The sequence below is a fragment of the Pseudogymnoascus verrucosus genome, assembly GCF_001662655.1.
Source record: "Pseudogymnoascus verrucosus strain UAMH 10579 unplaced genomic scaffold scaffold_24, whole genome shotgun sequence".
Lineage (NCBI taxonomy): Eukaryota > Fungi > Ascomycota > Leotiomycetes > Thelebolales > Thelebolaceae > Pseudogymnoascus > Pseudogymnoascus verrucosus.
Window position 1 is genome coordinate 130,622 of NW_017263675.1, and position 17,533 is coordinate 148,154.

Consider the following 17,533-nt stretch of genomic DNA (forward strand, 5'->3'; position numbering starts at 1 on the left):
TCAAATACTCGGAGTACATATGTTTTGTAGACAACACGCATCACTTTCTGTGTAAACAACGTCCAATCCACTGCCCAACATGTCGGACAAAGCACCAAGTGGCGGCAGCCACCTGACGAGCGACATTGACTTCATTAAGACGCCCAAGGCCGCACCCGGGTCTCACGACACCGGAGAGGATTGTGGCGTGAAAACCACCAATGTATGTTGTGTGGCCTGCTAGCTAACCTAGCTCTTTGGCGATGCCCTCAGCTAATTCAATCGTGTGCAGTCTCCAGCTATCCACAACCCTCCGCTTCCAGCAGACGGCGCCGGAAATGAGCAATTCAACAACATCATCTTCGCCAGTGTGCTCCTTGGAGTGCCCACATACCTGGCATGGAAGGTTGGTGGTGGGCTGAAGACGACCATCTTCTTCGCCCTCATCACCTTTGTTCCCTTGCTTCTGGCATTCTGGACGGTCATGTCCACCTACAGCCCGCGGATTAACGAGAAGGTTAAGCTTCCAGGGCGTCCAGTGGAGCACTACCTCACCTTCAAGAAGGAGGCCGACCGTGCCCGGTACAGCGGCAGCAGCAAGGTACCCATGCAGACTTTCTTTGAGTTATACTTCAGCGGCGACGTTAACTTCAACGGTGACTGCCTCGACGTCATGGAGTACCGCCACGACTGGGCAACGTTCAACTTCACCTGGGACCTGTTCCGCTACATCCTCTTCACCTTCGCGCCGGATGTGATTCTGCACAACCGCTCCCAGGACGACGAGCAGGTGCGCCCCAACTATGACCGCGGTAACGACCACTACGCCTGGTTCCTGGGACCACGCATGATCTACACCTCCGGTGTCATCTCGGACACAACCCGTGAGGAGACCCTCGAGGAGATGCAGGATAACAAGATGGCCATTGTGTGCGAGAAGATCGGCCTCAAGGAGGGCGAGACCATGCTCGACATTGGCTGCGGCTGGGGGACTCTCGCCAGGTTCGCGAGTGTTAACTACGGCGCAAAGGTCACTGGTGTCACTATCGCTCGCAACCAGACTGAGTGGGGTAACGACGCGCTCAAGCAGGCTGGTGTCCCTGAGGAGCAGAGCCGTATCCTTTGCAGCGACTACCGCGACATTGTTAGCCAAAAGTTTGACAAGATCACCCAGCTTGAGATGGCTGAGCACGTTGGTGTTCGTCGTCTCACCACCTTCTTCCGCCAATGCTACGGTATGCTTGAGGATGATGGATCTATGTACGTCCAGCTCTCTGGCCTGAGAAAGTCGTGGCAGTACGAGGACTTTATCTGGGGCTTGTTCCTGAACAAGTACATTTTCCCCGGTGCGGATGCCTCGACTCCACTCAGCTTCTACATTGGCTGCCTTGAGAGCGCTGGTTTCGAAGTCAAGAGGTAAGCAACCCGCCCAAATAACTAGGTGACGACATGCGCTAACTCGGATGCTACAGCGTTGATACCGTTGGTGTCCACTACTCGGGTACCCTCTGGAGGTGGTACAGAAACTGGCTCGGAAACGCCGAGAAGGTCAAGGCTACCTACGGCGAGAAGTGGTTCAGAGTAAGTCACGCATGCATCCGTTCTTTTGTCGACACCGTTCTTTTGTCGACATAGAGACTAACACATCTTAGATCTGGGAGTTATTCCTGGCATACTCGACCATTGCTTCGCGCCAAGGTTCAGCCACTTGCTTCCAGATGGTTGTTGTTAAGAACCTCAACTCAAGCCACCGCATTGACGGCGTCCACTCCCAGGACGGCCTCAGCGGCGCCCTTGCCAGAAGCAAGGCAGCTGGCAAGGCTACCCTGGCGAAGTAGATGTCCAGACAGGCGCAGGGAAGGCAAACCTGGCCAGAAGCAAGGCGGCTGGCCAAGAGGCTCCCCTGGCAAATTAGATGTCCGGACATGCATAGAGAGGGGTAAACTGGCCAGTCTTGTTTGCCCTCGGATGTATAGCTTAAGTGTTTGAACATGTGTATTCGGGCTAGTTATTACGATAGCTGCTATACTTAGCTTTTCTAATATTCTGTTTCTCAGAATAGCAACCAAGAGCTCTGGGCCCCCAACTCTATCTAGATAATAATGTACACACCCATTCTCATCATACAACCTGGCCGACTGGCCAACTATTCGTATCATCCAGTCTTCTGTCCCTGCATACCAAAACAAACCCCCGTATAAATAAATAATACCAAGCAACCCTCTAAAAGATATCAGTATAGTATCCCAGCGCCGGGTGCTTGTTTCCCGTAAACGTCTCCGACAGGCTATCAAGCGCAGCATGGTGCTTCGCATACTCCATCCCCCTCGCATTCTCCGCCTCCACCATCTTCCAATCCCACCCCGTCACCGCCGCCGCCTCCTTCGCCGCCTCCTTCGCAACAGCATTCGCAACACCATTAACAGCATGTCCATTCGCACTCCCATTCCCCCGCACCTCCACCTTCCCATTTGGTATCCCCAAAATCGACAACACGCTCTCCCCCATCTCCATCTCCTCCAACCCCTCCGCCTCCTCCACAACCTCCTCCTTCCTCCCATCCATCGTGTTCCACCCCCCCGGCTTCGGCGGCAACAAATCGCACATATCCAGCACAGCCTCGGGGTGAACCGTCAACCTGCCAACTTTCATGACGTACTTGCTAATCGCGCTCGCGAAGATAGCACCCTCTGGCACATCCGGCGGCGGGGCAGCCACGCGCGCTTTCCTCGCGCGGCGCTTCGTGCGCAGGAAGCGCGGGACGAAATTCCAGTCCTTGGGATCATCGAGCGTCCAGCCCGCCGGGCGCGCGGTGCCCGCCTTCACGAAATGCGTGACGACGTATAGCCACTTCCTGTCCCAGGCCAGCATACGGGACCACATCTCGTATTTCTCATACGGTTTGATCTCGCGCTTAAAGCTGCAATGTACACCCCCCAGCATGATTCCCCATTGTCCCTTCGCGGGCTTGCCGTCTGGGCCGATGATGAGGGAGGGTTTGCGATGGAGTTCGCGGATGGCGACGTGCATGAGGGCGGCGACGAGGTGGGAGCGCGTGACGTCCAGGTCGGAGAAGTAGGTGCTGTTTGATTTGTGGAGGTTGTAGTCGCATTCTGAGGCGGGGGATTGGGAGGGGGTGATGCAGGGTTGGAAGAGGGCGGGGAGGTGGTGGGGGGTTGTGAGGCCGGAGGTGGTGGGGTCGAGGGGGGGGGCTTGCATGTGGCTTAGGATGCCATGCCAGACGCGTATCTAGATGGGGTGGGTTAGTGAGGTGCGTGGGAGAGAGGGGGGGGGTTGACGAACATGCCACACGAAGGGGAAGTTTTTGTAGTTTGCGAGCACGACGACTAGGGCGAGGATGCGGGAGTAGTTTCCTGGCCCGGTGAGGAACTTCGTGACGAATGGCCTACTCTTCCACGCGCCGACGGAGAGCGCGGCTGCCAGGACGGCGGTGATGCTTCTCAATGGGAGGCGGGAGGCTGACATCTTGCGCTGCGGTTGGGGCGACGCGCCGGATGACGAGGGTGATGAGCGCGCTGGCGACGGCAGTGATGAGGACATAGATCCAGAGGGGGAGATGGCGGAGAGCACAGAGGAGGGTTGTGCTGCAGATTGGCATCCGAGGGGGTTGCTGACTGTGGGGGTTGATGTGGGATTATATTGTGCGGTCATATGGATATTTTTGTGTCAGCCCAGTCGGTCGGGTACCTCGGGCTTTACGCGGTCGGAGGTTACAAGGGTGTGGGATATTCACATGCCTGGAGATTTTCCGGGGTCGCGTCGGCGCGATGGTTTCGCCGATGCGAGAACGCGTCGTTTCTGTTGGGACAGTCTGGGATGATAAACTTACAGAAACTAAAATTCAACAGTTTATGGTTAATGGTGTTTATGATGTCTTAATCCTAGATTAGGGGGTGGGATTGGGTGATAAAAGCCAACAAAAGATGTCGGACGAGAGGATGCAGTCCACGTGCCAACCATCGACAGGAAGATATCTCGAACTAGCTCGAGATCTGACATATTCTTTGACCTCCTATGGCAAATAGGATTTGTGTATAGTTTCTAGCTCTCATCTGTTCCCATCTCACCGCCTCCACATCTCCAGTAAAGGACGTACGTATACTCCAAAACACATCCCACGTTCTCCTCTTCAACCGATGCCAATCTCACATGAGCAACCCCCAACAGCTCACGCCGCGCGCCGAGCAGTCGTGCTCATCAACGTAATCTTCTTCCCCTTCTTTTTCTTTCCTCCTCCTCCTCCCCCTCCCCCATTCCCAGCCTTAGGCGCGCCCCCACTCCCCTCACCAACCTCATCCGCCAAGCTCGCCGCCTCAACCTGCCGTATCATCGCCTCATTCTCCTCACGCAGCTCCTTCTCCCAGTCCTGGAGCCATCCATCATTGCCGCTCTCCTCATGTACCACTTCGTTTCCATCCGTAGGTGCTAACACCGTAGTTCCCCAAACCGTACGCTTCTGTGGCGGGCTCGTTCCCGGAGAATGATTCGCCAAACTCTCGAATCCCGGGCGGTGGTGCGTCGCATACGGCGGACTATTCCCAGCAGTTCCGTCCGCATTCGCCTGGTTGACAAGCGGGAGGAAATCCGCGGCGCCGAACCGCTCCTCCGCAACGGGAGTGGAGAATTCCTGGCGCTTCTTTCGGACGTTTGCCCAGCGCTCTTCGTCCTCGAGCTTCTCGGCTCGGACACGCGCTTTCTCCTCCCGGTTCTCCTTTTCGCGGTTCTTCTCGCGGCGACGCGAGATATCCTGGGCGAAGTTGGCGAGGACAGAGTCGGGGACTACGTCGGTCCAGTTGCATTCCAGGAAGGAGACTTCGCAGCCATACGGGAGATGGGCGAGGTATTTTGTGCGTTTGCGTAGTTCGTCGTCGATGATGTGGCCCGTAGAGACGTGCTCCACGCGGGGGAGGAGGGTTGATGGGAAGGATGAGAAATTGCCAAAGGCAGCTTTAAGTATGCGAATATCGAGGGGTGCAAGATAGTAATGCTGGAGTCCCTGGTAGAAGTAATATGGTGCATGAGGCTGTGCTGGCAAATTGTGGGCTGGACCGCTGTGAGCTGGAGCGTTGTGGGCTGGAGCCTCGTGAACCGTATTGTTGTGTGCGACTGTAGACTCGTTCAAAGAAAGGTGATTGAAAGCATCGGCTACGGGGTTCAGGCGATGTTGGCCGGTACTATTTGATGGTTTTGATGGAGCTTCCGTCGGTCCTTCCTCGGAAGGCGTAGCGACGGGAGCAGCTTCGCCATCATGAAGTTGGACCCATGTCGTTGCCGATTTCTCATCATCGGTTTTGGGTTCCTGAGCCTGCTGGATCTCGTGCTCCTTTGCATGCCTCGCTGGCTGCTTCAATATAGCCGGGGCATTCCCCATACCCTTAATGTGCTCTTTTGCCTCGATCACGCTCCGAACAGCCTTCTTAGCCCAAGTTGTTTCATCGCCAAACATCAGCTCATCTTCCTTCTCTTGCCGTTTCAAGTCCTCGATCTCCTTATCAAATTGCTCAGTCATATATTCCTCCGTGCCTTTCATAACACGGGAGTAATCTGTGACTTCAGCTGCAAAGTACCACGGGATATCGTGAAGTCTCCCCATGGATTCTGCCTCGTCCCTTGGCAGGGTCAAGGTGCTACCCGGTTGACGCATAACCAATCGAAGGATGACATCCTCTCCTTCCTTCGGCGCCGGGTTTTCCTGACCAGTAAACCACCTTACTGGTCTAGTATCAGACATATATATTGAGTCCCAACAGAGAGGGCATTTCTTCCATCTTGTCTTTTTCTCAGGAGCTTCATCGTCGGTAGAATGCATATATCGAATCAGACATGGTAAACAGAATATATGGCCACATTTCGCCATCCGAGGCGCTACAGGATGTGATAGACATATCGGACAGGACGAAAGTTGGGACTCTGCAGACACGAGGATCTGCAGGACGCTGTCCCAGTCGAGAGGTGCATCAGCGTCGACAGCTTGTGCGCGGTAGTCACCGGAAGGGTGGACGATAAAGCGGTAGTTGGCATGGATATATCTGCGCCTACAGTCAGCTTTTTGTATGATACCGGCAACAGCAGGTTGCATACCTCGCTTTGTCGGAAGCATGATAGCCAGATCCTAACCCCGACCTTGTGTATCCAGAATCCCTACCACTAGACCTCGGATACACCTGTGCACTTGGTCGAGGTGGTAAGGCAAAGTTCATCAGATGCGTGATGGAGGTCTGGCCTCGTCGGCTGGTTGAGTTCCTCATTGCAGTCTGCGTCCGTTAGCTGGGCCCTTCTGCCCATTCCATTGTGCAACTCACATTTTCAGCATAAGAATCATCCCCAAGCAGTCCCCCAGGTCGTCTATGCTTTTTGTGGTTCTTCTTCGAGGACTGGTTGTTCCGAGCAGTACCGTGGGTCGTATTCGAATGGGCACTGCTGGAGCGTCTGGTGCTGGATTCGAAGCTGGGTGATGACGGGCCCTGCTGTTGCTGCTGGGGGGTGGGTGTCTGTGCGGAGGAATGATTGAGTTTTCCTCCAAGTGACGCTCCAGGTTGCGTGGAATTCATTCTCGTTGCAGGTGCATAGGAGCAGACAGGCACAGTTTCTCTTGGACGTGGGTGTGTTTGTCTTGAACAGAAGTCTCCAGCGGAAGGGCAGTGAGGCACAGCTTGTCTCTAGCAGAAGATCCAGCTTATCTTGAGCGGCAGTTGCTTTATGCAGCCGTGATATTGACTTGGGAAGCAGAGAGTAAATCGTAGTTATCGGAGGAAGAGAGTGGCGGCCTCCAATCTCAACACGACCCTTGGTGATCTGGAACCTGCGCTACCCGGTGGACGCAGGTTTATTTGAGTAAATGAAGCTACAGTGTCCGTCTCTGTCGTGCTCAGCCCTGTCCCTTCCGTGACCCCTCAGTCCCTATTTCCCTCTTTTGTTTGTGTTTTGTTGATATGGACAGGACCCCAGAGGGCGCTGGTTGTTTTGTCGAGTCACCGTCAGCGGGGCAGATGTCGGGACGGCGAGCAATCCGACGCCTGTTTATCGCCAGTGAGCAGCAGGTGATCTGTGTGCAACAAACGGAAAAAAAATAAATCCAGTAAAATTCAGACAAATTTAGTTTAATTGCTACATAAATTCTAATTTATCTACAGCATCAGCACAAACAATCATGCTATATTCAATCTTCATAAATTTATTATGGACTGTAGCCATTCACTTTCTTCCCGTCCCCGTGACTTCCAGCCACTGATTCGTACAATCGATGACGGCGTTGGGTATAAATGATCTTGCTTAGTCATGCTAATTTGCTTAGTCATCTCAGGCTAGAGAAGTGCAGAGAGCAGCCCAGCCCTTCTACGGTGACCGAATCAGCCAATAATGCACAAATCATAGAGTGCCAGTACAGGATACCATTGATTCGGGCTGAACTAAGAAATAATCCCCAGCTTCACGTCGACGACAACTTCATCTCCTAACTATCGCCAACCAACACGCCGACACTGTGGAGACTGTCAACATTCCTTGCTGTCCTCCTTTGTTTAAATATTATCTGCGCTGTCATTCCACAGCAGGATAATTCACGGCTGAATCGCTGCCTGTTCTACAAAGTTCCCACCACCAAAACCCACTTCGATCTTCTAGTCGCGCCTATTGCTTGCGCGCCTGGAAATCTACAAACATCCAGGCCGCCTCGACATTCCGAGACGGTTTGGAAGACTTCCCCCACGCCGGCATGATGAACAGCCGTCATCTGCCGGCAGGGCAGGGGATGCATCATGACAACAGACGCCGACAATACAACCAGCACGGCCAGCACAACCAGCAGCATTACCCACAACATCAACAGCCGCCACAGCAAATGTATAATGCATACTACAATCAACCATACTATCCACAACAGCCTCCGCCTCCCCAGTACTACAACACCGGCATGCCTCCGAACCAGTACAACCCATATGCAGTATATCGAGGGTCGCCGTCCATGCCGTACCAGCAATACCAGGTCCCACCTGTCGTGTCGACCCCCTCATATCCACACCCCCTTCAGCCGCCTGCGGTAGTCACAACACCATACCAACCTCATGTGCCGACAACACCTTCATCTACGCGTTCTTCATATATAGCTCCTGCGACAATCCCAGCTCCAGCCGTGCCTCCGCCAGTGGCTGAAGTTGTCGTCCCTGCTCAACTACCTCCAACTTTTATTCCGCAACTCAGCGCACCTCTGACTCCACCTCCACCTGTTCAAGAAGCTCCTCAGTTCCCCGCAGAAATACCAGACGAGGAAGTATCTGAGACTCGGATCCCATACTGGCCACAAGTAAGTAACCCGTATCTGACTCACAAAGACACGTTCTGACTTTACTAGCTCCCTTGGTACTCTAGACCCGACTTGTCATGGCCAGCGAGGTCAACGAAACAAAAGAAACGGAAGGCAGTGCCCAAGCAATCGACGTTGGTCGAGCAAAAGGATGTCCAACAACCCGGCCAAGGTGACTCGATGGTCTCAAACACCGTTGACGCTACTGAAGCTTCCGTGCCTCGCCCCGAGACTCCATCCACAACACAAGCTCCCTCCGAACACGCTCCATCGACAAATCCCACAACTCCATCTTCTGCCCAGGCAACTCTACAACCTGCGGTCAGCTCTGCAAAATCTGCTCATCGCAGCGTGCCTCCTCCAATTATGCCTGCACTCCCAAGAGTTCTGGCCAAACAATCACCAATTTCTGCGGAGGCTAAGTCGGATTCGCCCAAGGGGCCATCCCAAGATAAGAAGCCCGAGTCTGAGGTAGTTGCCAATGGACCAGATGCTGAAGCGCCGCAAGCGGAGGCTGAGGCTGCCACGGCTGAGCCAACTCCAGCACCTTCAGGGCCGAAATCCTGGGCCAACCTTTTCAAGGGTCCTACCCAAGCTGCACGCCTTGATACTGGCGTGTCAGGTTCTTCTACGACTGCTGCAGGTTTTGCGAAGTCGAACAACGAGTCGTTGGCTGATGCCCTCGTTTCTTTCAATGCCAATATTCACAGCGGCAAAATCTCTTTCCTCGAGCCGAGAGGCCTTGTTAATACCGGCAATATGTGTTATATGAACTCTGTAAGTCTTGACTACTATACACAAATGATCCACCTCTAATGACTCCCAGGTACTTCAAGTTTTAGTCTTCTGTGTACCTTTTTACGAGCTTCTTGATCAAGTTGGCAAAAGGGCGGCGCATAGTTTTAAAAGCGATACCCCATTAATCGACGCTATGTAAGGTTCCATTCCCGCACGCATTGAACAGCTCCTAACATTTCACAGGATTATGTTCATGCGCGAATTCCCTATTATCGATTCGGCTGTGTCTGTGGAGAAGCTTAGAATGAGGTTGAAAGATAATGAGTTGGAAAAGTATGGGGATGCATTTACACCGGATTTTGTTTATGAGGTTATCAGGACCTTGCCGCGATTTGCATCAATGAGGGTATGTCCACTTTTCCATGAATGTGTACTTCCCCGACTAACTCTGTTACAGCGCGGGCATCAGCAGGACGCAGAGGAGTTTTTGGGGTTTTTGCTTGAAGGTCTTCACGATGAGTGCGTACAGGTTATGCAGTCTACCAGTTCCATCGATGGGTCACCAAACGTGCCTTCATCGCCCGCTGTGAGCCAGGCTGGGTCAGTTTCTGGAGAAGGCGCAAACGGATGGCTCGAGGTTGGTCCGAAGCAAAAGGCTGCCATCACCAGATCCTCCGGTACAAGACTTGACTCGCCAATTACAAAGATATTCGGCGGCACCCTTCGCTCGGTGCTCCGTGTTCCTGGTCTTAAGGACTCTGTCACGATGGAGCCATACCAACCCCTCCAGCTCGACATCCACCTCCCATCCGTGCACAACATCATCGACGCCCTGAAAGGTCTAACGAAGCCAGAGACCATAACCGGAGACTTCAAGTCCCCCCGCGGCTCCAACGTCACGGCCACAAAACAACTCTCGATCGAAACGCTCCCGCCAATGCTCATCCTGCACCTCAAGCGCTTCCAGTATGACAACAGCGGCGGCACGCAGAAGATCTGGAAGAAGGTTGGCTACCCCCTCGAGCTCGAGATCCCCAAGGAGGTTTTTGCGCGCCAGAAGCAGGGTGGTATCCTCAACCACGGTGGTCTGCCCCGTTACCGCTTGACGGCCGTTGTGTACCACCATGGCAAGAACGCGAGCGGTGGCCACTATACGGTGGATGTGCGGCGCCAGGACGGGCGCGAGTGGGTTCGTCTCGACGATACGGTGATCCGTCGCGTCAAGTCGGAGGATGTGGCTGAGGGTGGCAGCGAGGAGGACCCCAAGGTCCTGGCTGCGGCTCTGGAGGCGCACAACCGGGACACGATCCCTACCGCTAACATCTTTGCGGGGATGAAGATGGATGATGAGGATGGAGAGGCGAGCGAGTGGAAGCAGGTTAATGGGGAGAAGGTGAACGGGGCGGGGAAGAAGTGGGCGAGTGTTGCGAATGGGGTTGCGGCTGCGCCGGCGGGGAAGAAGGCCGCGGCGGAGAAGTTTGGGATTAAGGATAATAAGGTGGCGTATCTGTTGTTCTACCAGAGGATCGAATGAGGGGGGACGATTTAGGTGAGCGAGCAGGCGCAGTGGTTTGGGAGAGGATTTGGGTGTGAGAGGGGGGGGATGCGACCAGGAGTGGATGCGATCAGGAGAGGATGTGAGGATTTAGCGGATGCGAGGATTTGGATGTACTGTAAGCGGGGGCAGCGAGAGGAGCCTCGTTTGGGCTGGGAGAGGTGGAGTGGTGCAGGTGGGGGAGAGGAGGCGAAGTCGCGCATGTGTGGTGGTTGTTGGGCGGCTTCAATGTATACTACTATACTGGTGTGTTTAGTCGTGTCGAAAGTGTTCGGCATAATCGAAGATCAAGCGCCCGCGCGAATATTACCAGATCTATGCTCATCGAGCAATGTGATAATGTTAAGACGGGTGGGTATATAGGTCTGAACTAATTATGAGGGAATCACGTACATGGGTGCAGAATGAGAAGTTCTTGGCATCATTCTACGTGAATTTCAAAACCACCATATTGCTGGACTCGTATGCAGCATCCCTATCTCAGCTCGAAGGGTTCCTTGACATCTACAATCATCGTGAATACTCATACAACATGGGTCTCCCATTCGTAACCTCCAACTTCAAGAACACTACCGCCCCGCACTCCGCCAAGTAATCACATAGCTCTAGTTCTTCGAGCTAACAGCTGTCGTCCTGCTCGCCATCAGTTTTGCGTTTCTTCTACTCGCGGGTTTTGGGAGGGAAGCGGTCTCGGATGGGGTGGGTGAGTATGTGGATGGCGATGCGGAGGATGAGGGGTGGAGGATGAGGGGGGTGTGGGTGCTGGTGGTGGTTATGCGGGTGTTCTAGTGGCTTGTGGGGGGAGGGGAGAAGGCTGACTTTGGAGTAATGGTTTTGGGATGTGTGGATGCGTGTGTGGAGAAGAGGGGGGAAAGGTTTAAGGGGTAGCGACTGTTCTCGAAGGAGGTGGGGATGGGATGAGGGAGTCTCTGAGTGCCTAATACAATTATGCGGCTACCGCTCATCATGGGCATACGCAACCAGCAAGGCACAGTACAGTTCGAACATTAAAGCCCCTCCATTCCCACGTCCCCTTCTCTATCCTACTATCCCCACTAATTCCCTCATAAACCAACCCCCCTTTAATCACGCAAAAACCACGATAAAACTGGAGATAATCCAAAAATAAAAAATAAAAAACAAAAACAGTATACCCGCATAGACACAGGACACAAAACCCAAGACCCATCAAGGCTTCCCAAGCAGGCCACATCATTCATATACACATTCCACCCCCCAAAACCTGACTCCGAAACGCCCCGCGCCAGCCCGGCCCCCTACGGAATAAAGTAGGTTATGTGTAGTTAGTTGGTTGAGATATAGGTAGATGAACAGGGCAGGGGAGGGCGCGGTACCGCGACACAGCCGCAACGAAGAGAAAAACAGTAGAAAAGCAGCGGAAATTCAAATAGAGGCGCATAAGCAGAACAAGAGTATTTTCATCAATAGACCTTCAAAGAGGACTCCCCGGCGCGAAACAAATAAACAGGCAGACAGGCGGAAAGCAGACAGGTGTCTACTTCCGGATGATAGCCTCGTAGATCGTCGCCAACGCGCCTACGGCGCAGCCGCCGACAATGCCCTCCCATCCTCCAGCTGCCGCAGAGCGAATGCGCGCGACGGACTCGAGATCAACAAGGCCGCAGAAGGTGGCGCCGCGGGAAAATACAGCGTAGGTAATAATCGCCTTGGCAACATTGAAAGTGAGCGGGTCGAACTGGTACTCGAACCTTTGTGCGCCGCGGGAGCGGGGGCGAGCGGTAAGGTTGAAGAAGTACGCGAACGCCAACGGGACAACGAGCGCAGTCGCCAGCCAGAGGGTGAATGGCTGCCAGAAGCTCGAAGTGAGGAGGAGGAACAAATCCGGTAGCGAGACTGGGTAGGGGTTCTTGCTCAGCATCGGCAGGGCGGGGATGGAGAACGCGTAGCGGTCTGGCAGGATCTCGGAGCGGAGGTTCGCGGCTTCGAAGAAGAGGATTATCGTCTCGATGCTGAGGAGGCTCGAGAGCGACTCGCGCGCGGACTCGACGGCTTCGGTGGCGCCGGTGGAGGAGGCGACTTCAACAATTTGGGAGCGGATGGCTGCGGTGCGGCGCTCGAGGACGTCGGCGACGACGGAGGGGGAGGGGGGGAGCGGGACGGATTGCGCGAGGGAGAGGGCGCGCGCGGGCGTGCGGACTAAGGCAGAGCGCGCGCGGGTGGTTGCGGGCTCGACGTCGGAGTCGTCACTGTGAGGGGGGAATGTCAGCCTTGTTTATCGTGGTTGGTGGTTTGGAGGGGTGCGACGCGTCGGGGAGGGGGGTTCTTACACCGAGTTTGAGAGTTCGTCAGCAGCCTTTGTGGCGCGTCGCTTGGTGACTCTGACGATCTTCTCTGCGTCGGCTGCGATTTCTCTCTTGACGGGGGAGAGCTCGTTGGTCGAGCGGCGTTTGTAGAAGGGCGCGACGCGCGCGTCTGTGGACATCTCTGGGTGTTGGCTTAGAAACGAGTCGATCAAGAGCTCGAGATCCGCCTTCTTCTGGCCGCTCGGGCTGGTGGTTCGCGTCAGTACGTTCTATATGATAGTTGTAATATGGATATATTTTGCGCGCGCGCGACGGCGCTGGCGCAGCGGGGGGGAAGCGCACCTCAGGTCAAGGTCTGATGCGAGCTCCTCGAGCTGCGCCTTGCGCATTTTCTGGAGGAAACTGGACGACGACATGGTAGCGACGGGTATGCTTGTGGTCGCGAAGATGAGGCGATTGCGATGCAAGTATTGGCGGCAGTTTTTTATGGAGTTGGTGGTTGAGGGAGGGAGGTACGTGCGGGTTGCAATAGTATGATGATTATGTGTGTTGTTGATAAATGCGGATGGCTGGGGTGCGCCGATTGTTGTCATAACAATGGCGTTTTAGCGCCAGATTGCAACGGCGAGAGAAGAGCCACGTGACTCTGACGTATGATGATGTCTGGAAGGGCTGATCGGGGAGAACTTAGTCTTCAGAAGGTTAAGTTTGTAAATTAATATTTTGCAAAAGCAAATTGATTGTATACTAGTATGGTAATACTGTGATTAGCCGCGTTTGTTTCAATTCCATTGTTTTGCTCCATTGTTAGGAATTTAATTGTTCCACCATTATTTTCTTATTTATCATAACAATAAATTAATTCTACGCACGTTGCAAAATATATTCAAAGTAGTGTTTTAATATTCGTATTTATTTCCATCATTCATCATTTATGTATATAGCAATCTAAACCTATGCTATACTTCCATCGCATAGAAGAAGAACCCCACGTAGTCCACGAGATAGCTTACTCAATATACCGAATAAACCGCTCCTCCCCCTTCTTCACCAGCCTCGCCGGGATATAAGTCTGACCAAAATTCAACTTCAACGTAATCATCGAAGACGCCGTCCTAATGACCTCCCTCGCCTTCTTCGTCGCCTTCGCATAAACCTCCAGCTTCTCCGGCACGCTCATGTTAGCCACCTCCTCATCGCTCGCCCACTCATCAACCGCGAGTTCGATAGAGTACTGTTGGAAGATGACAGCCAACACGGCGATCAACTCGACCTGCGCCAGGCGGCGCCCGAGACACGACCGCGGTCCATCGGAGAAGGGCAGGAAAGAGCCGCGCGTGGGGCGGAAGAGCTGCGCAGACGATGTTTTGCCCGTGAAGCCTCCAAAATCCTCCTCTTCCGAGTCCTCTTCAATATGGGTTGAGGCATCTTCTTTGAGCCATCTCTCCGGGATGAAATCATCCAAGTCATCCGACTTACCACTTACCTTTGACACGCCCTTGCTAGGCCAGCATTTCGGGTGGCGATGGGCGCCGACGACGTTGAAGTTGATGTAGAGTCCCTTGGGCAACGTGTGTTTCTGCCCATCCACCACAATCACTTGGTCCTGATTGGCACTGGCCATCTTCGGGATGTTGGTGACCGGCGGCATCAGGCGCAGCATCTCGTTCATGGTGGCGCCCACCATACCGCCGAGCAAGTTATTAACGCTGTAAGCGTAGTCCCATGTCTTCGGATCCGAGTCGCCGAAGATGGTGCAGACTTCCTTCTGGAGGTTGCGCTGCGAGCTCGGGGCCATGGCGAGTTCCATTAGGGAGAAGTGGATGGTGTTGGCGGTGGTCTCGTGGCCGGCGAGGAGCATGACGAAGGAGTTGCCGATGATGTTCTCGTCGGTGAGGCCTCGCTTGCCCTTGTTAGATTCCAATTGGCCTGGCGACTTCTTTTGGTCGGGTCGGTCTGCGTCGGTCGCGCTCTTGACTAATGCGCCCATGATATCCATGCCCAGCGTCTTCTCGCCTGCGAGCTCAGCTTCCACTTTCTTCTCGAGGAGTTCCTCCATGTACAGCTTCCAGTTCTTGTATGATTCCCAAGCCCGCTTTGCCCTCTTCATTGGCGCGATTTCTACGGCTGTCAGTTACAATCTCTCGGATGGACGAGGGAAACTTACTCAAAAGCCACCTCGGTGTCAACATTAGAACGAATATGTCATCCAGAACAGTAGATAGCGCCTTCTCAAAGCTCATCGTGTGCTCCCCCAAAGGCTTATCACCCATATGAATCAGCCCCGAGTCCTTGTCTCCGGTGCTGAACTCATCTCCCGGCCACAACAACCTAACACCGAACCCCATAGCGCTGATAATGTGCAACGCCACGCGCATACAATCAGCCGGGACATCGTTCAGCGTACGACTACTCTTTTCTTCGCCGTCCATCCACTTCCTGATCATGCCTTGTGCCTGCGCGACGGACTCCGTGAAGACAAGCGAGTTGTTCGTCTCGTTGAATCCGGGCGCTGTGGCCTTGCGGTGCATGCGCCACTCTGGGCCCTCGGTGGTGACGACGTTGCGACCGTAGATGTCAAGGACCTTATAGTCCTTGATGGGCTTGGGGAAGCCGACCTGGCGCGTAGTTATCTGGTGGATGACACTGGGATCGGCGGTCCACATCATGTTGGTGACGGGCGAGACGGTGATGAAGGTGTCCGTGCCCAGCTCACGATGGGCATCATACAGTTCATTCCACGACCAGTCTGGGGAAAGGAATCTACGCCGGGAGTCAGCTACCGAGGGTGTTTATCATAACGTGGGCAGCAGCATACTTGGACCAGCTCTTGTGCCAGCTGTCCGGCCATGTCTTGTTGATCAGTTTTAACCATAATTTACCACTTATTATCCAAAACAGAGTGATAGGGTAGACAGCTGGGCCACACTATTGTCAGCTTGGCTTAGTCGCAGTCGGTGAGAAGGGACTAGACATACGTTGAATGACATATGGCAGACCAGTGCTCTTTGCATCCTTTAGATTACGGCGGAAGCGTGTGAATTTTGAGAAAGCCCAGTAAAGGGGCAGCGCAGCTACCACCATCACCAGGAGGGAGACCATGGCGGCGTTCTTCGGCGACAAAGCCGTTTGTTCAGTTTGGTCTGGTCTGGAGGCACGGGTCCTGGCGGGACCAGGGAGCTTTAGTTGCAGTCGCTCGGGAAGTGGGGCGCGCCGTTCGCTCGGTGATCGTGGATCGAAGTAAATTCTCCGAGGTTCTTGGGATGGGATATGTGCAGGGAGGGAGGCAGATAGAGAGGGAGTAAGACGGAGAGGGAAAGGGGATGATAGAGAGTCAAGATGAAGATGAAACCTCTGCGTCCACTATGGATCGAGGAATTGGAAATGTGAGCTTGGACACCGCATAATGACGGGGGGATATCTCTCCATTGATAAAGAATAACTAGACGCGGGGCCTAGGGCCGGGAGGTAGGTTAGTAGGGAGGGTAGGAGGGGAGTCGGTCGAGGTGCGTTCGCACTAGGAGTTGCGTATCTCACACTACATCGGCAAGAGGTCGTTCCGAAGCAATTTTCGGTGGAAGCGAGGTGGGAGGTCTCACTGTGGGTGGGGGTTTATTGGCCATAAACGAAGAAGGAAAAAACGGAGTAAGTCATGGGTACCATGAAACGTGTCGATCTCGTGGTTTTGGATGTTCTGGATGTACCTAGTACCTGTGTTAGCATGTTTTAACAGAGATCGTTGGCTTCTAAGATTACTGCGAAGAGTAGAAGAGCCACAAGTACTCTAAGATGCTCCTAGCCCGTCTGAAATATTGTATGTCTGCAGCATCTTCTGCTGTAGTCATATGCAGCATCCCTACCTCTGCTCGAACAGGTTCCCCAAGTTCCTCAAAGAGTTCCTTCCATGCCAGTCCTTCCCTACCATGGTGCGGTGGTCCTTTCCTAGTACAGTATCAATTCCTTCCCTACAAGCTTGATATACCGACCTTGGAGTACAGTAGAGTACAGTAAGTAGTGTGGCTGCTCAGACCCCGAGCCTCCACACAATTCTAGTCCTATACGAGATACGACTGCCGATACCGTTCCAGTGTTATGACATCGCTGAGTATGTATCACGGCCGTAGTACCACTCAGCACTTTCTATATAGATATAGAACGGCAATGAGCTTTCGTACCGCACGGAAAATACTGTCCATACTCTTCATGAATCTGTTCTCTTTTTGCTCATGGCTGACAGCGTCGTCCACGTCAGCGTACTCGGAACATTCTTCTTTTGTTGAAATATTCCCAGGTAACATTTTAAGCCACGAGCTAGCATGGTGGCTGAAACCAGTAATGGTATCACGTCAGAACGTGGGAACGCAGAAGAGTCTGGGAACACGGTTAGTCAGCTGCTACAGATTTGTGGCACAAAATGCGTTGGAGCAGTCAAGGAGGGTAACACTTGTGTAATTATATTTGGAGGGTCAATACCGATTTCTCTTATATACATCTCAAAAAGCGTCAACTAATAACTTTGTGGAACAATCAGCATTTTGTAGGTCGACATAGCCTTAAATCCTTCAAATCCTTCATATGCCAGGGCAAAGTGCCAATAATCTTCAGTGGCTGATGCCAAGACATTATATCATGCCTTATATGTAAGGTATAAAT

At 53.5% G+C, this 17,533-nt stretch overlaps 6 protein-coding genes across 6 annotated transcripts; 2 read left to right on the top strand and 4 right to left on the bottom strand.

The window, feature by feature from the left end:
- Nucleotides 1–79: 79 nt before the first annotated feature.
- On the top strand, nucleotides 80–1,817 carry MT1 (Sphingolipid C9-methyltransferase 1; the record flags this gene model as incomplete). The annotated part of the gene is made up of 4 exons (XM_018275230.1): nucleotides 80–202; nucleotides 272–1,395; nucleotides 1,452–1,560; nucleotides 1,632–1,817. The coding sequence occupies 4 exons, from the start codon at nucleotides 80–82 to the stop codon at nucleotides 1,815–1,817; spliced, it is 1,542 nt and encodes a 513-aa protein (XP_018130059.1).
- A 144-nt stretch (nucleotides 1,818–1,961) lies between these two features.
- VE01_05771 (uncharacterized protein) lies at nucleotides 1,962–3,683 on the bottom strand. Its single transcript, XM_018275231.2, has 2 exons — nucleotides 3,283–3,683; nucleotides 1,962–3,228 (listed from the first exon to the last, which is right to left on the bottom strand). The coding sequence occupies exons 1-2, from the start codon at nucleotides 3,649–3,651 to the stop codon at nucleotides 2,203–2,205; spliced, it is 1,395 nt and encodes a 464-aa protein (XP_018130060.1). The 5' UTR covers nucleotides 3,652–3,683; the 3' UTR covers nucleotides 1,962–2,202.
- A 169-nt stretch (nucleotides 3,684–3,852) lies between these two features.
- Nucleotides 3,853–7,067, bottom strand: VE01_05772 (uncharacterized protein). The gene is made up of 3 exons (XM_059463733.1): nucleotides 6,303–7,067; nucleotides 6,082–6,254; nucleotides 3,853–6,029 (listed from the first exon to the last, which is right to left on the bottom strand). Exons 1-3 carry the CDS (start codon nucleotides 6,549–6,551, stop codon nucleotides 4,169–4,171), a joined length of 2,283 nt encoding a protein of 760 aa, XP_059319678.1. The 5' UTR covers nucleotides 6,552–7,067; the 3' UTR covers nucleotides 3,853–4,168.
- A 365-nt stretch (nucleotides 7,068–7,432) lies between these two features.
- Nucleotides 7,433–11,042, top strand: VE01_05773 (uncharacterized protein). The gene is made up of 5 exons (XM_018275233.2): nucleotides 7,433–8,302; nucleotides 8,351–9,079; nucleotides 9,129–9,235; nucleotides 9,284–9,446; nucleotides 9,498–11,042. Exons 1-5 carry the CDS (start codon nucleotides 7,715–7,717, stop codon nucleotides 10,572–10,574), a joined length of 2,664 nt encoding a protein of 887 aa, XP_018130062.2. The 5' UTR covers nucleotides 7,433–7,714; the 3' UTR covers nucleotides 10,575–11,042.
- A 565-nt stretch (nucleotides 11,043–11,607) lies between these two features.
- Nucleotides 11,608–13,435, bottom strand: VE01_05774 (uncharacterized protein). The gene is made up of 3 exons (XM_018275234.2): nucleotides 13,223–13,435; nucleotides 12,905–13,126; nucleotides 11,608–12,823 (listed from the first exon to the last, which is right to left on the bottom strand). The coding sequence occupies exons 1-3, from the start codon at nucleotides 13,294–13,296 to the stop codon at nucleotides 12,112–12,114; spliced, it is 1,008 nt and encodes a 335-aa protein (XP_018130056.1). The 5' UTR covers nucleotides 13,297–13,435; the 3' UTR covers nucleotides 11,608–12,111.
- A 355-nt stretch (nucleotides 13,436–13,790) lies between these two features.
- Nucleotides 13,791–17,422, bottom strand: VE01_05775 (uncharacterized protein). The gene is made up of 6 exons (XM_018275235.2): nucleotides 17,354–17,422; nucleotides 16,637–17,251; nucleotides 15,859–16,584; nucleotides 15,699–15,798; nucleotides 15,048–15,643; nucleotides 13,791–15,001 (listed from the first exon to the last, which is right to left on the bottom strand). The coding sequence occupies exons 3-6, from the start codon at nucleotides 15,980–15,982 to the stop codon at nucleotides 13,890–13,892; spliced, it is 1,932 nt and encodes a 643-aa protein (XP_018130057.1). The 5' UTR covers nucleotides 15,983–16,584; nucleotides 16,637–17,251; nucleotides 17,354–17,422; the 3' UTR covers nucleotides 13,791–13,889.
- Between the last annotated feature and the right edge of the window lie 111 nt (nucleotides 17,423–17,533).